A 20,958-nucleotide genomic window follows, 5' to 3' on the forward strand; every position below is an offset into this window, starting at 1 on the left:
AGCTGCTGGGGTTAGCTGAATGTTGTTGCCCAAAATCAACCCTTCCGAGAAGCTCTTCCCAACACCACCACTGGGTGCTTGCTATCCTTAGCAAAGTAATTTTTGTGGCCACTCCACAGCCATCAGTGCCCAGGCCAGGCAGAGATGGTCACTTGAAGCAGAGCTCGGTTTTTATTGAAGGTAACCCCAGCCACAGTAACAACCAGGGTCCATCAACTTCACAGCCAACTCCTGCTAATTTCAGCCAGTGTCATTAAACCGAGACAAGGGGCAACAGGCAAGAGAAGGCCAGGCAAGAGCAGCATGACTGGAACATAGGAGTTACACAGGTGAGACATCTCAAGGTTTACTCACCCCAACAGCTGTAATCCAGGTTTTTTTGTTTTGTTTAAAAACATTGAATAGGAGGCTCACGCTGACGTAGCACAAGGCTAATGAAACACAGTTAACCATAAAAAGGAAATAATCTGATAAACCTCAGGCAGGAAAGTCCTTGGCAGTCACTGCATCTCAGGTTTCACCGGGGCTTTCAGCAGGAGAGTGTTTGGGAAAACATCTGCTGGTTTCCATGGCTGTGCCTGGAGGTGCCGGCCCCAGGTGCAGGGAGACACCTTCTGCAAACAACCCCAGGGATCCCGGGGGGAGCAGCGGGTGCTGGGAGCGCCCTGGGATCAGAGCCCAGCTGGCAGCTCTGGGCACACAGCACTGCCTCCATGCCTGGGGTCTGCACAGTGCAAACCAGCACAGCTGTGTAATGCCCTATTCACACTGTGCCCACTGTACCCTGTACGTTTATGCCATGTACTAAACTTCTGCCATTTTGTTTAAGGCGGAAAAAAAAGGTTTCAGGGAAAAAAATTAATGGTGCTGAGGTTCTGCCTAAATTTTCACAGCTACCTGCACAGGCCATGGCCTATTTGGTCTGCCTGAAGCTGCTGTGTGGTGAAGTTTCAGTGTGAACTCTACTGACTACATATGAAAAGAATCCGATGTTGTTTTTAACATGCACATTTTAATGAAGCAAACATTTCTATTTAATAAGTTATAAGATACAATTTTACAATCCTGCATTTTATTCCAGTTTATTTTGGTTTTACTTTCTAGTTTACAATGTAGTGAGCATTTCACATTAAGGCACAAAAAAAGCACAGTAAAAAAAAAACCCAACCTTCCTTTATTTTCCTAATAACTGTGCTGGAGAGTAGTGCATCCACACATAACTACAGAACTGTAAGCATGAACTTCTCCCGAGGGACAGTGACATGTCAACAAATTCTACCTTCTCCAAATTGCAGAGTTAGAGCTCATCAGGAGAGTTTATTGAAGCCCCAGCAGCTGACAGCAATTCAGATATGCACTTGGGAAGTAGTATGGAGTAATCTGGGACAAACAGACAAGTTACAAGGAAGTTTCCACTCCCTAACCCTCAGCAGCAACAGCGGTTGCAGCACAAAGGGGATTTCAGGAGAGATGAGTTTGCTTCAGGCATGTCCTTGGACTGAGATACAATAAACACCTTGCACCAAAGAGGGGTTTGTTCATTGATACTGCTATTACTGGTACTGCTATTATTGGTATTGCTATTACTGGTAACTTCATAGACCCACCCTGTGTCCCACTGCAGATGTAGGTCCCAATCTCAGAATGCCTTATTTGCGCCCCATCTCAGCCACCAGCCTGGCCTGCAGCCTCCAGGGAAAACCACTGGTCATCTTCTCAACACACCATGGTGCTGTGGACTGCAGCGACTCTGGGTCTCACAGGTGACAGCCATGCCTAGCTCAGCAAGTTCAGGGGCTTCACCTAACCCAACCAACCCAGGGCTTGTTTTAAATCAAAAGAGTGGGGGGCGGGGGGGGGGGTTACCTGTGAAGTTACAGAAACATCACCAGCATCCCAAGCTCATTAAAAACCGCATTACTAGCATCATGGCCAAAAAGCTACCTGTCTATAAAGTTACAAAGCATTAACATAGAGAGGCTGAAAGATTACAGGAAGTCATTTTCAGTCTGCTTTTGGTTTGCTATAAAAGATAAACTTTTTCTAAATGTAAACCATTAGCAAAGCATTTTCAGAAACATTTTAAATTTGAGTGGTAAAGCTACTTATAGTAGCTTTTTATAATGTTAAGCGTTAAAATTGATCAAGTATACAAAGGCACCTATTATAGTACCAGTTTTACCTCATTTCTTTACAGAAAAGAATTTGAACTGGGGACAGCCCAAGTCATATTCCATAACTAAAATGTAAAGTCTCCAGTCAAATAAAATCAGTAGTTAAGATACCCAATTACAAAGACAAATTCCAGTTTTCAATTAACATCTAAAGTCTTTAACATCCGCAAGGGAAATTAGTGTCTAGTCATCCACATGATTCTCCAAACATTAACAGTGACCCAGACAGTACTACAAAGGTACAATTTGAGGAGATATTAAATAGATTGACATTAGGTTGGTAAGTAGGATAGAAGTGAAATGCTTGTAAAAACAGTTACAGAGTTTATGTCTGACTATTGAAATGTGAGCTGTGTGTATCTAGAAACTGCATTTTGCAACAGGACTGCACCCAGTACAACTCTACATCTGAACTGCAAACACAGAGAGCGCCTGACACTCAGCGGGTTTATGGAACGGTGACATGGAAGGGACTCCCAGGAATGTGCTCGTCACCCCACTTCACTGCCAGGACATAGTCACCCCTTTCCTTGACAACATAAGCGACGTTGTACTGATGGCTGCCCAAATGCTTGATGGACACCTCTTCGCACGGTATTGTAGGTCCATGTACGCCAACTAACAGCATGTTGGAACCTACAGCAAAACACACCACTGTTAATATTCCTGAGCTTAAACAAGGCAGGGTGGCTGTACCATAACATACTGGCTCTGTAACACATGGACTTTGTTATTTTAATTCAGAGAGTGGTAGCTGAGTCATACATCAGATTAATTTGGTATAAGAAGGAATCCTATATTAAAATGCTTTCAACCTCAGAGGCGAGGGTTTAATCTGTGCTTTTTGCCAGACCTAACAGGTTACCACTATCTAACTACAGGTTACCACTATCGAAGTAGAGCACAGGAGACATCAATGTTGCTTGTGAAAACAAGCTGGCATTGCTTTACAAGTACTTCATCAGAAGTTAATAGCAGGGGCCAGTGGACACAGCTGGCCTGTAATCCACCTACCACAGAGATCCCAGATGATGATGATGATGATGATGATGATGAGCATCAAAAGGTTACAGGAACACCATGCATTACATGCTACAATGTACCACAAGGGTTGCTTAAGTTCAGCAACCTGTTTGTTCTCATGCCATAACCCTGTGGGTCTTTCAGGTGCACCTGGCTCAGATGAAGCCATTTGGAAAGGAACTGGCATCTTTACAGCCTCTGAATTAGGACTCACTTGGTAAGCACAGTATATAGTATTTAGCAATTTTCTTTAGAACCAGATCATTACCTCAAGCTCTGAATTTTAATTCTGCAAGTTGGGTTAGGGAAAAAAATGCCCAGCTAAACCACCCACCCAGAACATCCATCTGGTTCCTGTATCCATACCTGCTTTGCTGCAGTCCACAGAGAAGGAGCTTTTCTGACCCACAAAAGCCTTTGAGAGTCCTGCTCCCCGGGAAACCACTTTGCTGGCATCCGAGGTGGATTTGGGAATGGCGCTATAGCAAGTTTCAGTCGATGACCTTGTCACCGACTCTACCAGGATGGAAGAGGTTTCGTTGGCACTGCCCGGACCAACCAGTCGCTGCCCTGGAAACAGAAAAGGTTTCTCACATTCAGATTCGCCCCATCTGAAAGGCATTCACAAGGAGGTTTCGAAACCTTCCTAATGACTAGCATGCATTCTGGATCCAAAATGCATTTTTGGAGAGGAGCAATTTCCTACTTGGGTTTTTAAGCTGACATCTTCCAGCACCGCTGGCAACAATCCCATCCCAGAGCCCTCAAGTGGCTAAAGGACCACAGGAACTTCAGGATTCATTAAGCAAAGCTAGCTGCTTAAGAAGAGTTAATTGTGCTCCAATCACCAAATGCCAAAAATGACGAGTTGGCAGAAAAGCAGGTGCAATTTTGCAATGACACATTTTGAAAGCAGAGCATCCCAGCCTGAGGGAGTGCAGTCCCTGCCACCCTCTCCCGAGAACAACACCACACCAAGGGCACCACGAGGGCTCATGTCACTAGCTCAGGGGCAGCAGTAGAGATGAGCTTCAGCCTGTGCTTAAACACAGTGCTGGAGAGAGAACAAGCTTCCTAAACCAGCCTTCCTCACTTCACCTAGAAGCCTCCCAGACATTACTGACCTTTGCTTAGGTGATACCTGCACCAAAATTAGACCAAGAGAGGCAACACATGCTACAGGTGAGCAGGTTTCAGGCTTTGGGGGTGGGGGGAAATGGGTAAATAAGTCATATTTCCCGGCTACCAATGAAAGACCCTAGCACTAGATTAGGACTTAATATTACCCCATAAAGCTTTTTTATGCCTCATCACTGAGTTGAGCTGCCAAGCTCCATGACTACTGCTTTTGTAGCTGCTCCTGAGACCCCTCATCTAGGCTTTTGCTTCTAATGTTTTTGGGCATCTAGACCAGAACACCACATTATCTCGGAGGGACGTTTTCGCTGAATGACATGACCTGCTTCAGGCACAGAGTAAATACTAATTAGCTTTTTACCTGTAACCTTTGCCTTGAAGGGGCTGCCCACTATGTGGTTAGGTCCACCATATTTAACTCCAATTAAATAGTTTCCTGGAGCCATGGGTGTGTACATGACTTTGTAACCTTCTGGAGTTTCCTGGCAGTCCATTTTCACCTTTGATGGCCCTTCAATTGTAACAGAGAGGGTACCTGGACCAGCCTTGGTCGTGTTAATGAAAAACTCCGATTGCAGTCCTAGAAAGATGTAGCACAGTGAGACACACTCTTCCTCACACCCGATGTTACACACGCAGCCTCAGGCATTACATCAGGGCTAATTCGGCGCAAGATCAGGCTGCCCAGGGCTGCAGGCAAGGAGGGACACCACATCAACCCCAGCAGCCTTGCACAGGCCAGCCCCAAATGGAGCTCTGCACCCCTGGCAGCCTCCCCGGCTTCATCCTGCTCCCTCCTCCAGTTAAGCTATGTGACTGTGTTGGAGAAGGGGTCATAAGAGCCCTTCAGGACTGAAATGGAAGTAATTGGGTATCAAAAAACTGGCTTAGACAGAAAACAAGAGCTTTTCTGCTGGGCATCAGAGCCCACACCCACACAGCTCCAGCAAGGCAAATTTTGGGAGAGCTCAGAGCTGTCTCACTGCCTGGACTGTAAATCAGCAGTGAAGGGTGCACAAGAAAGCAGGAGAGACAAGGGGCAGGAGATGGCCTGGAGGAGATGGGTGTTTGAACTGCTCGGCAACAGCACTCCAAGCAGTTTGTGGAAACAAAAGCTTGTTTAATTACAGCATCTGGTTAACACAGCTGAATTATTGCTGCTAATACTAAGCCAATGACACAATGCCAGCAACACAAGAAAAAATTAAGTAAGGCTTTCAGCCCCCAAATAATTTACTGTCAGACTCTGGCCTCAAATATTTATGATCTTTGGGCTGTTGCATGAGACACTGTTGAAGAGGAATAAAGTGCTCGGGCTCACTCAAAACCAGGACAGCCATGGGAAAGTTTACTGCTGCTGCGATGGAAGCATGAAGACATGGGAATAAACTCGGGAGAAGTTTCTAGCCTCCCCACAAAAGAGGCTGTGTCGCAATGCTGGAAGAGCCCAGCTCCCACAGAGGATTGTGCCATCTTCCAGTGCTCCAGCAGCCCATCCCCCTGGCACCGCTGGCCCGGGAGGTCAGTCATCAGCCCACAATGCCCTGCTCAACTGGAGAGAAGTTAATTCTCAAAGCCAGCAAGCTTCACAGCTTCTCTCTATGAGTTCTTGCTCCAGAGGCACTGCTTTTTCCTGTGCCTCAAATGAAGGCTCACATTGTTGGAGGCTGCAGACGCTCAGCCCTCCCAGGGGGACGGTTCAGGTGCTCAGCCACTGAAACCCCTACACTGGGTCATTGTTCTAAAACGCTGCTCAGCAGCTCCCAGGGCACCGCACTTTTGGCAGTGGCCAGGATTCAACAACGGGGCACAGAGCAGCTTTGCTGAAATTAAGCAGTCTATTTAGATTAAAAACAACCCCAAGCACCTTTATAGATGAAGAAATATTCCCTTCTCCCTGATGCTTCACTGGCTGGTATTAATGAGTGCTTTTGTTTCCACCCATTAAAGCAGCTCGAGCTATATCTTTATTTTATAGAGTGTATCTGCATGTTTCCAAAACCAACTGCTTGGTTCCTCCAGAACAGCAGAAGCTTTGACCAAATAACTGCAGTATTTTTTTTTTTTTTCACAGTGAGAAAAATGGTATGAAATAGAACCCACAGGAGACAGCAGTGGATAGGATAAGATGAACTAGCTATTCCCTTACACAACAAAAGAAAAGAAAAATAATCTATCTCTGCTATTTACCTGTGTGTGTGGCCTGAGCAAGAACACAATTAAATAAATCAAAGTGCATATCCTGGAGTGTTTTCATACTTTCTTACTACGGCCACAAATCATAGAAATGAAAAAACAAACCCTAAACCCTACATTCTTGAGCTGAGAACTATCAGATGAGGCAGCCACAGCAGACAACGAGGTGTCAGATTTCCAAGAAGAGACTGTTCACGCTGCATCTGGAGCATGCATAGCATACTACCAACAGAACAACCCACCTTCTCCCTAGGGTTTACACATCCTACTGCATTTCACTTGAGATTTCTTAGAGGTACAAGCACCAAAGGAAAGGGACAGGATACACCCTCATACTCATTTAATTAACACAAGTCAAACAAGATTCCTTCATCTAGACAGCCAACTCAGACATTGTGTTCACGTGTGGAAGGGAGCCAGAGCATCTCTGGAGCTCGAGGGACCACCGACGTGGAGCTAAGCTAAGCAGCAGTGCTGTAGCCCAGCTGCTAACCAGCAGTTCAGTGAATGCATGTTGCAGTTGCTGATTTACAGAAGTTTTAAGTTTGTTAAGGCTCAGTATAGGGTGCAGACTTGTGAGTGATGGTTATGACATGAGGAGCATGCTAGAAAGCAAAATAAGCCTGCACTCAGGTCAGCAGAGAATGTGGGTTAGTTCAGCTGCCTTAGCAGGTGAAGTCATGTACAAGTATGCCTAGAAATAGGTTCTGTGTGTCTCAAAGCCCAAGTGCAAGCAGGTTTGTAGGAGAAGGGTTACCCGTGGTGCCGCTCTCCAGGCCGGATCCATAGGCTGTGACGAGGGCGGGGTTGCCCGCCTGGCCGGGCTCGCCCACGCGCACCTTGAAAGGGCTGCCCACCACATGGCTCCCGTTGAACTTCACATCGATGGAGTGGATGCCGTTCTCGTGGGGGATGAACCGAACGGCGTATTTATCTGCAAGGGAGAAGGGGCTCTTCTGACAAATCAGAGGCAACAATCCAACCATAAACCACCAATTAAACCCAACGCAGGGCTGATTAGCAACCCAAGCTTCTGAAAGGCTTTGGCCTATTTTGGTCCCAGCTTAAGTGAACTCAGCTACACGATCTGCTAAACTCGTATTTAAGCAGGAAAATGCTGTATTTATCACAGAAGGTTTTACAGCTTGAGTATTCACCTTGCTCACTAGGACTTGATCTCAGCTGTCATCTAGTCTGCAGGGTGAATTTTAGGATTATTTGCCTCACTCGTGCACTAAAACATGACAACTGAATCACAGCCCAATCTGTCAGCAGCTGAGGGAGCAGTGCAGAGAAGAAAAGCAGCTGGTCAGAGCAAGCCAAATCTTACCAGCGAGCTGAGTGTGCTGCTCTGGCACCACACCTTTATCTAATGAAGTCATTTAGCAATTTGCTGATATTTCACATTTTTGATTGCATGTTAGCTCAGAGGCGGGACTGATCTCCCCCAGCTGGACAGCTGCTGTCTGTTCATAGTACAGACCATAACTCATACAGACTTCAAGTGAAAAAGAAAAGCTCATTGCTGAAACAGGTGTTGAACTTTCTGTAGTGTTTGCTTATAGACAGCTTCCTTGACATTTCATGTGAAGGAGTGAGTGCGAGTTAAAAATAAACTATTAGTCAAAGACCGAAGCATAGCTTTGAAAAATAAACTTCTTCCCTGGTTAAATTCAACAACCACATCATATTTCATTTATTACTAATGTCACTGTACCTTCGCTGGCAAGCCAAGATTTAAATATTTGTATCTTACACAAGTTGGGGCTCACTCAGTTCATGGAAAAGCATGGACATAACCCTGATTGAACAACTCTTGACACCAAAAAAGTCATTTTTCAAGCAACGTGCTCATCCCTGGGATACACTATTCGTAAGCCAAAGGAACTGAATTTCCTATGGGGCAGCAAGTGCTTTGAGGTCATGCAATTGTGTTGATCATCATCAAGCTGTGCTCACCTGGCTCCAGCTCAGACACATGGCACTCTTCGACAGCTCCGGAGGGGCTGTGGACTTTAGCATCGATCTTGCCCTTTGCCCCATTCAGCCTTATTGCAAAGGATGCTGGCTGATTAACTTTTAATCCAGACTCCTGAGAATGCAACAGTCAGATTATCAAATTTAAACTTTCATTTCAGACAGCACAAGATTTGTGGCAGGAAAATAACCACTTCAGCATGAGGGCTTTTCAGATTTTAACAAAAGGCATAAAGTTGTGACTTGCATTAACTCTCAAATCAGAAGCTCTCTCTCTCTTAGGGGGTGGCTGATTCAGGAGTCACCCACGTTGGCTAGGCTGACTTTTCCCACGGTAACAGACTGTTTTTGGAAGTCAGACAATTGTGCCACATCAAAGAGATGCAGGTTTACAATACTAGTCACCCGTTATCACTGAGGTCAGCCCTCAGTATTCAGGCACTTGATTTAAAGGATGCTTAAGCTATAGCTCCATTTTCAGCCCATTCATTTATTCCAGATTCATTCAGGGAAAAGCCTCTGATAATCCAGTTGTCTGAAAGAGTAATATGCATGTTTATATTTGCCACAAGAGGCTGCATTTAGAACACCACCACAAGACGTCTTAAACATGAGAAAGTAATTTAAAACACGAAACCAGATGTTGCGGTGCTGTCAGGCCACTGGTGGAAGGCGAGGCAGCTCCGCATCTGAGCCACAGTGGTCTTCGACCAGCACAGCCCATGCAGCTATCCAGCAGTAATATCTCATGTTTAACATACTTTACCTCATCTTGTTTTCAACTAAATCCTGAAGAGGGAAATAAATGCAACTGAGTAGAACTGAGGTACAATGTATAAACAAGTCCCTGATGTGGGTTTAGTGGAAGCTGATGCTGCACAATGCACTCCGTTACCGAATACTCAGCTTTATCTGCCTCTCCAGGACTTAACTGAAGTGAGTATTCCTGTCAAAGAGTCTTTAAATGAAACACAAGGCAAACATCAATACCACAGTGACTAATTAACGCCCTTGTAACTCCTGGGTAGAAGAGATACTATCAGATCAGGCTGTCATGGTTCATTTACACAGCTGAGGTGGAGAATTCCTGCAGCCCAGGCAAACTCCTGGGGATCACAGCTGGGACATAGCCAAAAAAAAGCCTCAGCTGAAGTACTAATCACCACTCAAGGAGGACTAAGGTACAGTATATTTAGACACAGATTCTCAGTCTCACATCCAAGCTTCTGGCTTTGGAGATTTCAGTCAGGCTTTTAATGTTACTTGTATTTTAATGCCTGTAACCACACACACACACAAATTATATGGTGAGGTTTCCAGATGAGCCCACACCAGCTACAAAGCTGTGATTCACTCTGAGATTCACTACTGTTCATGAATCATCTGAGCTGTGACTCTGTGGTTTTGTGACATCAGCCAGAGCAAATCTGCACTCTGAACTCACGGTGGGGCCACCTCTGTCTGCCCAGCCAGTCTGCAGTGATGTTCCAACCATGCAGCCCTGCACTACCTCACCCATGGAAATGCAGCTCTTCATCCACGTGCCAAACGAGGAACTTGGTACCAACATGATCACTGGTAGTTCACCTGAGTTTTAGTTCTCCTTGGCCTTCCCCTAGCTAATGGCATGGGAAACATGTCTTAGCTCCTCCAGTGCTATTTCTGGAGCCTCTTATTACTAATTCCTAAGTGTTATCACTTGTAACACACTCAGTTGAGCCTTCTGCCTTTGAACTCTGGCTAGCCAGAGTTATCCAGGGGCCAGCTGCCAAAAATCTCTCTGACTGCAAGCTGAGCTTGAAAACAAGCACCAACCAAGGCAAGGCTATTACTAAGAAGAAAGGACAACCATTTTGGTTTTGGAGAACAAGGACGAAATCAGTTTCTGTGGTAAGTTGTAGAGATGTTTCCTTATGTCTCACCTGAAGACTAGTGACAGTGAGCCTGCGAGCATCATCAGAGGGGGCGATGACGGGAACCAGGTAGGGGCTTTCAGGAATGTGCTCATCATTGAACTTTATGGACACCTCATAGTTGCCTACAGAGAGAAGAGAAGAGAAGCAGTGAGTGTCCTTAGTTTCTTTCAAAGTCACATTCAGTGTTGTTTCCACATGATTTTGTCTCAGTACATACCTGGCTCTTGAACTATATATGATGCACCACAAGATCCATCTTTATGGTCATCAAAGGTAATTTCTGCTTTACTTGGGCCTTCTACAGCAATAGACAATCCTCCAGCTCCAGCTTCCCGTGTCCATATGCTGAACTCAGCTGTTGAAGCACATGAGAGCACACACAAGAGTAAGTTTGCTGCTTGCAGCTCAGCTTCCTCCTAACAGACTGTAAAGTTCCACATTTGAGAGTATTTTTAAGAATGGTAACTCATCCTATTATCCTGGGAGATACTGCTTAGCAGTTTCTCCAGGAGGCTGCTGTTAGCCAAAACATTGCACTGCAGACCTGCACACAGCAGATCCTGGAGCCCATTGAGGGCAGAGGACTCACCTGGAACACCTGTCTCTCCACGCTCCAGCCCTGGGCCTCCAGCTCTCACTTTATGGGCTCCCCCCTCGCCCAGTGGCCCCACGGTGAACTGGAAGGGGCTGCCTGGCACCGGCTGCCCTTTGTATTTGACATCCACAGTGTGGACCCCCATTTCTTGTGGCACAAAGCGGACACAGTAGGTGTTTTTGTCACACTCTACAATTTCAGCATCGAAGTTTCTCCCAGAGGGACTAGTTACCTGGGCTGTCATATCAGCACAATCAATTTCTAGAAAGAAGAGAATAAAAAACCACATATTAGAAAGTGACAAAGGGTTTTGGAAGCAGGACCTGAGCTCAAGTGATTACCCAGGACAAATAACAGAAGAGGCTTCATGTGTGCTTCTGAGCAGCAAACCTGGCCAGCTGCAGCTTCCCAGGTGCTACAGAGGCAGGTGAAGTGGCTCGATAAGTGCAGCCAGCTAAGCCTGGCCTACGTGATTCACAGTTTCCAGACAGCAGTACAAACATTTAACAGCCAACAGGATGATCTTAAAACCCTGGAGCTGGGGTGAGCTGTGCAGCCCATTCTCCAGCCTGCTATGCACAGAATAAATTAAATAAGGCCTCACCAGTATTTATTTCTCCATGTGTTGATCGTGGTTATACTTATTTTTAACTGTTTGAAAAGACACACTACCAGTGTTTCTTCCCTAAGCTATATTAATATGAGAATGTCTTTACCACACTGAAGTTCGTATTTTCCCTGCTTCAGGTACACCCATGCTACATAAGTGCAAGTTGTGGTTTTGGGGATAAGGATGTTGTTCTTACCTGGGATTTTTAGGTTCAGATCACATATGCTTCCTACTGTTGCAACAGAGGGAGCCCGTCTTGTTCGTGTAATGCTCTCCTTAACTCTTCCTTCACCACTTATCTTCACACTAAATGGGCTGCCTGTAAGTATCACAGCAGGTCATTCCTCCTCTGCTCATTACACACTTCATTGAGGGCAGAAATGAAAGCTTCCTCTGACTTGTAGGGGATCATAGGGGAACTCTTATAGCCAACTAATCAAGTCAAATACACCCACATAACCAGAACAGTTTCGGATGCTTGCTGCCTGGGGAGAACCTTCTTGAATCTTTGGAACCTATGGCCCAAGCCAGACCACACAGCCTACCCACAGTTCCAGAGCACTGGTCAGCCAGGTAAGACTTCTGTTGTACTAACCAAAAATTTGCCCAGCACTTCTGCTTACCTGGAATGTGTTCGTCTGCAAATTTAGTGGACACAATGTACACACCAGGTACAGTTGGAAAATAGGACACTTTGCAAGTTCCATCTTCTAGATCTTCAGTTTGGATCTCTACCTTGCTGGGTCCTTCGACTGCCAGTGAGATCCCACCATAACCTACAATATAGATAAGTTAGCCTCAGATTTCCATAACTCTACTCTAAATCTGACATAAAATAGTCCAAACCCATAGCAGGTGCTAGTTGGTAGGTTTGTATCATACTGGGCACATGGGAGTTGCATGATGCCTTAATGGCATTTCCATATACCTCATCAGTCAGACGTTGAGGCACAGCATGCATTCAGCTCCTAAAATTCTCTGACCATATCCCTTTCATTTCATTGATGTTGAAAAGTCGTCTTCCAAGCTAAAAAAAGTTATCTAAGGCTTCAAATTAAACCAACAGGGAAATAAATATCTTCCTCATCTCCTTCCTGCTGTACCAAATGATACTAGAGCCAGCACCACCAAACTAAAAAGTTTCATCACTGCCCCAGTGACAGTCCCTGTTGGTTGTAACAAAGACATGAGCCAGGACCTTAAAAAGCATATTCTAAGTTAAGAGCACTGTCTGTCGTTAATAACTGACAATAATGACTGTGTTTAATGGCAGCTTGTGACCTGGTGGTCACATGCTAAGGGAGGCGGTGCCCTTGTGTAGAGTCAATATATATCTCACAGCATCTCATGGTCCCTTTGTGAGGGAACTAACCTGCATCTCTTGTGTCTACAATGAAGTCACACATTTCAAAGGTTCGTCCTTCTACCAAGCCACGTCCAAAAACTCTTGCCCGTCTGGCATCCCCGATCTCGGACTGGACCACCATGATTGTTACAGGGCTGTTTGGTACATGGCTCCCATTTTTCTTGATGCTAACCAGATGTTCTCCTACTTCCCGTGGAATGAATGAGATGCCTACAAAGCAGAGAAATATGAGAAATTTATTCAGTTTTTATTCATGTTATACTTGATTTAAATGTCTTCATCACACCAAGAAATGAAATACTGCAAGAGCACTCTCTTTACTCATGTTGAAATCTTGCTGTCAAGTGGACCACAAGGCCATTCATATATGCCAAGGCCATTCATTATATTCATATATAAACCCACTTCAATCACAACCTGGCACATCACATACAAGCTAAGACAAGAGGTTATTCTTCATACTTTTCTGTCTTTGAACAAGTGTAGCAAACACTATCAACTACTTGGTTGGACAACACTCTTCCAGAAAGGAGCACAGAAGTCAGTCATTTTACACAGCAAAGCAAACTGGAGTAAAGGCTATCACTGTAATCTCTCAGAGCTTACCAATGTGGTTATTGGGCAGCCTCTTCAGAAGACAAGGCTCATCACGACCAGATGGGGCTTTAATGCTGGCTGTTAGGAGACTGAGATCAGTCTCATTGATGTCCAACATGAAGTCAGCAGCAGAACCAAGTTTAACCTGAGACCGCCTTCTGTTATCATCTGAATGCATAAAGAGAAACGAGTCACAAAACATTATAAGGTTAAGTGCAGAACAAGTCAGAGGACTTCAAACTCCTGCCACAAACCAGGTTCCCCATGCTATCAGAGGTTAATTTTTAATATGAAGTGCTTCCAGAAGTTTAAACTTTATACCTGTGATCTTGGCTGTGAATGGACTGCCTGGAATGTGTTTGTCATTGTATTTGACCAGGATGCTGTAGTTCCCAGGTAGAGTAGGTAGGTACGTGACTGTGCACGTCCCATCTTTGTTATCAATGCAGCTGATCTCTGCTTTTGAAGGTCCTTCAATAGCCAAGTCCAGCCCACCTAGGAAAAAAAGTAGAGTGGCACTTACATAAATCTTTGTGAACACGAGGTCCAAAGACTAGGTCCAAAGAGAAATATCTAGTACCTGGTACTGAACACTGATCTTAAATGCATGTTTTCAAAGGACAGCAGCAAAACTAGCTCAGGCCAATCCACTAAGGCCACAGCTCCATTCAGTCTTTAGATTTACCCAACAGTGATTCCACATCCAGTCATCATCCACTAGATTTAAGCTGCTTTCAGTTTATTTTTAATTAAACAAACAATTTGCACCCTGTACCACAGGGTACATCTACTGCTCTCAGGAGGGGTAATAAACCAGTTTTTACTGCAAGTTACAGCCTGATATTTGCATAAGTCATTTGTATCACATCAGAGATTCAGAGTTGGACAGATGAATGCAAATTAAAGCCAGTGTGCATTACACTACCAAGAAGTTCCTTGCTTAGGGTAGGATGGGTTTAAAGAACTGACTTACCCTCTCCTGCATCTTCTGTGACAATGGTGAAAGTTGCTGGTTTGTTGGCAACCCCATAAATGAGGCCAGGCCCATAAGCAGACACACTGCCGCTGTTGGGGTAATTGACATAGAACTGCAGAGGGCTCTCTAAAGGGGAAAAAACCAAAAAGAAGCACTTTTAAGGATGGGTGGTCTGGACTACAAGAACTGATGCCCATGTTCTTGAATGCCCTTCTCATTATGTGATATCTGACAAACCTCATTGTGACTGTAATGCACTTAAAAATCAAATAAGCCTCCGTTTCCACCCTCAAAAGACACTTCTCTACAATTTGTGCCACATTCAGTCATGGAAGAGTAAGTGTTACCCTAGTTACCAGAGATAAGCTTAAATGATGTTGTAAAGGTTCCTGTTCATTGCAAGTTTATTTTTAGCACATTAAATCAGAACATGACTCAGAGGCAGGCTTTCAGTTCAGGCACTGATTCTGAATTTTGGTTGCTCAGAATTAGGAACTAGCACAGCACATTGTCTGACTCAATGAACCTGAACTAGCAAATTTGAAGGGTATCCAAAAATGTATTTGCCAGCCTCAGATTAGCTAAGCTGGTGCACAAGAACAAAAAGTACAGTCACCAACAGCCAATAATGGTTTCAAAAAAAGGCACAGATAGCTCTTCAGTTCGAAGTTAGATTTTGCAGCTGAGACAGTAAAAAGTTTAGTTCATGACAACCTTCAAGAAAGAAACATTATGGCACATCATCTTTCTATCCCACCACAGGGTAATGGTCTTAGTGAACCAATACATCAGACAGGTCAGCACCTAGGGAGGTGCTAATATCCATAAAGGGCTGAAGAGACTGAAGCAGCACCATGCATCACATCACTGAGCTCCCTACTTCAGCCTAAGTTATCCTGCGTTTTTGTACCAACAGAACCAGCAGCCCCTCTCAGGCAGTACTGAAGGTATTTTGTTTCATGTCTACACATCCTTCTACAGGTCTGCCCCTTTCTGCCCAGCCCCCCACATCCAGCATGCCTGAAGAACCACAGGCCAGCCACAGCCTCCAGGCGAGGCAGCGCGCTTCCGCTGGGGAGCTGGTGAAGCAAGGACAAAAGAAGAGAAATGGAATGAAAGGCAGTGATTTCTGTTTGTTAAGAAGCAGCCAGGAAGAAACAAAGATTACAGCATGATGTGCATGTGTGTTTTATTTTATTGCAATCAGATGGAAAGAGTAACTATAGTATTTTAGCCAATCAGTTCTCCCCACAGTTTTGAGATTTTTTGCCAATGCAGTTTTAAGGATAAACACACACTGTAACCAGTAGTTTTGTTGAGCACCATGGCAGTAAATTTCAACCTGAAAAACTGGTAGTTAGAAAATTGTATGTTTCTTCTTCATAATAAAATGCCACAAAAGCTAGTTTCCCAAAACCAAAATCCATTTTAAGCCTGGCTGGTACTATTAAACCACAATGGAAGCTCATATATGCCGTCACTTACTCCTTTGCTTTAGCTCTGCTCTGGACTACTTGCAGAGAAAGGGCTGTTGAATGGTAAAATATCCTGGGCAGATCTTTCCACAGCATGTACAACTCAGCTATAGAACCTCACCAAGGAGCAGATGCATCAGCAGGACTCTACACTCAGATTTGCATCGCCTGCTTTTTCAGACTTACCTGGGATGTGATTTCCCATGTATTTTATGTGCATTTCATGCAGCCCAACCTCAGTAGGAGCATATTTCACTGTTACTGTGCCATCTTTGTTGTCCACAATATCTGGTGTATCCGTCTTTCCAGAGGGCATGTGTACTTCACCTACAAAATGCCACCATGGGAGTCACAGAAGAAGAAGCTGCCTGCTTCCCCTCTCCCACCCACAGAGAATTGTCTAGCCATTTTAAACAAGCATTTAAAATTGTTAAATTCCTTACCCACAGGCACAAATAGGAGACTAATGGGAACACTAACCAGACATGTTTTCTGCTTAAGCTATATGAATACAAGGCAGTGATAGACATCTGGCAAACAGTCCTGTGACCTTACAAACTCTACAGGCAGGGCTGTTTGCTGCAGCCACTGAGCTTTCCACAGCAAGCTGCAGAAAAAGCACTGATCTACCTCGTGGCAAGATGCTCCATCTTCTGTTGCACTTTTGAAAAGGAAAGACTGACTGTTCTTTCAAGCTGTGGCAGGACAGGGCTTGGGGTGGGATTGCTGAGCTAGGGGGCAGAGGGGACACAGGCCTTGTGAGCAGGAGCTTAGAGCAACCACAGTACTACTGGAGCAATGCTCTCAACTGCCAGACCTGTAGAAGAGGGGTCACCTGATTTGGAGAAGGGATGTAACAGGAATGCAGAATTAACTGCTTTACAGCATCTGCACAAAAGAAATAATGGAGCTTATCAAAGATGTGTGTAGCTTCTGTGTAGAAGGGAAAAAGCATCAACAGGCCCTGCAGTGTAGTAGCTCACAGGCTAGCACTGAGGGCCACAGCAGCACCAAGAATCCCCTGATTTAACTCAAACCATTGAAGGGGCGTATCCTACTCATCCTCAGCGGGTGCCACTCGATGTGAAATTAAACAACTAAGTTGCTGGCAGGATACAAACCTCCCCCACACACTGTGGTCTAGACCACCCAGTCTGTTAGCTGCAGATGGATAAACACACTAACAAAAAGCATAAACCTCCCTGAGAGGCACTCCAGGTACCTGTTATTTCTCCTTTCCTTACAGCAAATGGGATAACCATATCAAAGGGCCTGAACCCCATGCCATTCATGTCTCCAACCGGGACATAAGCTTCTTCTGTAACCTAAAGGAAGCAAAAAGATGGGTCACTTCAAAAAGGATGGTAGAGCCAAATGAATACTGAGCAACTCCACTGCAAGCACAAGCAGAAGAGAGTGTGCGGTGATTATTGCAGCCAGCCAAGGACTGGGCTCAACCAGAGCAGTGTCCGGCCAAGCTCTCCTTCACAACACCACACCGCAGAGCAGAGCAAATCAAACATGGCGCGGACGGAAGACATGCTGGAAAAAAGTCAGAGATAAAAATGGAACACAAAGGGATGGAAGACAATGTAGCGCACACAAGACCCAAAGTGGCTCCATCTGAAAGGATTTAGTTGCTTAAGGCCTGGAAGAGAAAGTGATTTTTAAATGGGGCAGAATGATTGCAACACAAAATGGACAAAAGAAACAAGTTTCACAATGCGACTCTGAACTCAAGACACTGTGATTTTACTGGGAAAACAAAGGAGTGCACTCAGGGTGCATTTGCCAACAGTAGACATTTCAGAAGTGGAAGCTGTGGGTGCAATGATCCTCTTCACGTTTACATAAGTTTATTTGGAGATTCCCTTCAAGCAGCAAAGAAAAAACAAGGTCTGGATCCCAAGAACAATTGATGAAACAGAAAGAATGAACACAATGACCAGAGCGATCAAGCAGTCCCAAGAAGCAGGCTGTCATCTGAAATGGAACACAGATGGGGAAAAAACAGCTGAAAAATGTAAAAATTTTGTACCCAAGGGCGGAATCCGGGTGGGGAAGCGCCCACTGGCTCCTGCGACCGTGCGGTGACATCATCTGCATCTACAGCCTGGGCAGGGGTAGAGGCAGGTTAGTTGTTATTAGATGTTATTCTAGCATGGAGGCAGTCCCACCTTTCACAGTTCAGAACACACAGCTCTTTCTAGTTCAACACCTTCTCCCACCATGTAGCCCTCCCAGTCCTCTCGCCATAGCAAAGACCTGGATCCAGTCAGGGAAGCTGGGAAACTGCCCTTATCCACAGGTGCTGGGGGAAGCCACCAGTGGCACAGCAAAGGGACAAAGCTAGTACGTGCTGTTGTGTGATGCTTGCGAGGGAAGCAGAAAGCTGTGCCTGAACACTGGTGGAATTGAATATCAGAGTTGCTTTCTTATGGGACTGATGCAGTGAGGGAAGGGAAAGGTTTAAACCTAAGATGAGAGTCCCCGAGCACTGCACAGCGTGACGTGCCAGCGGGGAGGCAGGGGAGCTGGCTATCGTGGGAAGGCTGCTCCAGCTCACGCACTTGGATGAATGACCCAGCCCACATCCAGCAAAGCCATTCTTCTGATTCATAGCTGGGACTGCGTCGTCAAGACACTGAATGTGTTTTCCCCTGGCGCAGCCGCTCTTCTCACCAGGCATGCCAAGAGGATGACTTGCAAATTCCCATATCTCCCATTAACCTGACATGAGTGGCTGGGACTGACACCCACACAGGCAGCTCCCCCAGGCTCAGCCATCCCAGCCCCTCCTGCCCATTTACACCACTGCAAACCATCCTAATAAAATAACCCACTGGAAACTTCTGCATGGATGGACTCCACTAAGAAAACCAATGCAAAACAGAAAGGCTGCTGTTTCAGTGTTCTCTGTCCCCAGCTGAGACACCCAAGTCAAACGCATACTGTATCAGGCAGCTAGGAAGTGGGAATTTTGGCTGGCCAGGATTGGGCTCCCTGACCTTGAGAGGCATTTCCTGTGGTGAACCTTAAGCAGTGACCAAGGGAGTCGTTTCTCTCAAGGAAATCTTCAGACACCCGTAGCCAGGAAGATAGGTAGGAAGAGCCAGAGTTGCTGGCCCCAAGGACTTGCTCATGAGCTCCATCCGGACTCAGCGCAAGTACAGTCCTGTGATTTCATAGACCGAGACGCACCAGAGGTTGCTTTGGATGAGATTACAGGACCAGGAATTGTTTTGCCAACACAGAGAGATGTTCTTCATAAGAAGGGCTTCTGTGAGCCCTGAGAGGCACCTAGTCTGCTCCTCAGGGGGCTGGGGTATTGTTTGCTAAATGTGGAGTACTGCACATTGGAAAGAAGATAATTAGAAGGAGGGGGAATTTGGCTACAACAGTTTAACCAGCACTTACAAATAATTTTTAAGTGTGAGCTAACAGTCTGCTTCCCTGGGATCTGTTAGCAGACCGTTCCTTGTTTTGGGGTCAACTTAATAAAAAGTGAGAGACAGAGAAGGCAGAGCACTGTATCTGACAATGGCTAACGTAATTAGTTGTAGAAGCTGATTACAACCACCCTTACATCATTTAGAAAAATAACTACATGGTCAGGAAATGAAAAACAAATTTCTTCAGAAAAGCTAAGTCTTCATCCTCTGATGGCTTCTATCCCGTTTCACTTAACTGTATTGCCTGCTCAAAATAAGCTCTGCAAGGAACAAGGATTCATTAGCTCCTGCTATCCTAATAAATGTCTGTACAAACATTTACACACAGAGTTAACCTATCGCTAAATAAAACATGGCAGCAGGAATCTGAGTGGGAGGTACTTCTGGAGCAGAACTGGCTTACCATGACAGTGAAAGGACTGTTGGGAATGTCCACCCCACCAAAGCGGACATAAATCACATAGGTTCCTGGTTTGGCAGCAGTGTAGAAGATATCGTAAGTCCCGTCCTCATTTTCAACAACATCTGCTTCAGCTTCTGTCCCATCTGGCGTGAGGACAGTGCACGTCACTTTTCCCTTCCCTGCTGATTTGGCGTCTACCACAAAACCAACCTCCTCACCAGTCTTCACAGTGGGTGCAATTCCAGGACCTACAAGGCAATTTTCATTACTGAAAGTGTTCAGAGGACAGTTTTCCCAGGCAGGCTGCCTGCAAGGCGCCTGGGGAGCATGGCACCAAGACATTGGTCCCGGGGAGTCACAGATGTGGGTTTGGGAGCAGATGTACAACAAGGGACATTTGTTAAATTGGTCAGCACAGTGGTATGCAAGAGCTGGCTACCAGCTCTCCTTCTCCTCTGCAATCACAGAGGATGGATGGGAACAGAGAGGAAAAAAGCTAAGTTTGAAGAAAGCAATGCCTTAACCCATACTCTTATCATCCTACTCCTTTATGCAGAGCCAAAGGCACTTTCTTCTGCCCAGCCAGCAACTTGGCTGCACTGCTTTAACATAAACCTCCCTGTGTAAGCAGCTGTAAAAGGGCACAGTAGCAGCCACGGCCACATTTCCTCCACCATTATCCATGAACAATTTTCCACTGTTCTGCCACACATCCCAAAAAAAACATCATGCAACAATGCTAAAATTGTAGCAATCAGATCTAGCTTGAAGAACACTGTGTTTAAATGAGAACTATTATGTCTTATTTGCAGTAGTACATAGTGAATACTCCTGCTTCTGACCTGCACTTGTTACCAGGTAAATGGCTCATTTTCAAGTGGCAATAAACCTGCTGGTTTAATACCTTGGCAGTATTCCAGCACTTACTCCTAAGGTGATTGTATTTCAGCTTTACAGCACTGAATCAGAAGCACTTCTTGGAAAAGGGAAATTTTAGCTGGCATCTGGCAGTAATCTCCATCTCGGTTACTTTGAATAGTTAGTGACTTGAGTTACTTGGA

At 45.3% G+C, this 20,958-nt stretch overlaps 1 protein-coding gene across 3 annotated transcripts in view; it reads right to left on the reverse strand.

The window, feature by feature from the left end:
- Positions 1-992: 992 nt before the first annotated feature.
- FLNB (filamin B) overlaps positions 993-20,958 on the reverse strand; it is a 72,008-nt gene continuing 52,042 nt past the window's right edge. The window contains exons 29-46 of one of the 3 annotated variants that reach the window (XM_048315259.1): positions 19,898-20,145; positions 18,081-18,155; positions 17,265-17,367; positions 16,229-16,369; positions 14,565-14,693; positions 13,913-14,086; positions 13,601-13,759; positions 13,001-13,204; positions 12,252-12,404; positions 11,825-11,947; positions 11,013-11,279; positions 10,641-10,778; positions 10,430-10,545; positions 8,490-8,622; positions 7,288-7,464; positions 4,696-4,914; positions 3,564-3,767; positions 993-2,810 (exon numbers count right to left, since the gene is read on the reverse strand). In XM_048315259.1, the coding sequence (XP_048171216.1) occupies positions 2,623-2,810; positions 3,564-3,767; positions 4,696-4,914; positions 7,288-7,464; positions 8,490-8,622; positions 10,430-10,545; positions 10,641-10,778; positions 11,013-11,279; positions 11,825-11,947; positions 12,252-12,404; positions 13,001-13,204; positions 13,601-13,759; positions 13,913-14,086; positions 14,565-14,693; positions 16,229-16,369; positions 17,265-17,367; positions 18,081-18,155; positions 19,898-20,145 (2,951 nt within the window). In that variant the 3' untranslated portion in view covers positions 993-2,622. The remainder of the gene's footprint in view (positions 2,811-3,563; positions 3,768-4,695; positions 4,915-7,287; positions 7,465-8,489; positions 8,623-10,429; positions 10,546-10,640; positions 10,779-11,012; positions 11,280-11,824; positions 11,948-12,251; positions 12,405-13,000; positions 13,205-13,600; positions 13,760-13,912; positions 14,087-14,564; positions 14,694-16,228; positions 16,370-17,264; positions 17,368-18,080; positions 18,156-19,897; positions 20,146-20,958) is intronic. The other 2 variants (XM_048315260.1, XM_048315261.1) reach the window with 2 other exon arrangements.

This window comes from Corvus hawaiiensis, chromosome 11 (assembly GCF_020740725.1).
Source record: "Corvus hawaiiensis isolate bCorHaw1 chromosome 11, bCorHaw1.pri.cur, whole genome shotgun sequence".
NCBI lineage: Eukaryota > Metazoa > Chordata > Aves > Passeriformes > Corvidae > Corvus > Corvus hawaiiensis.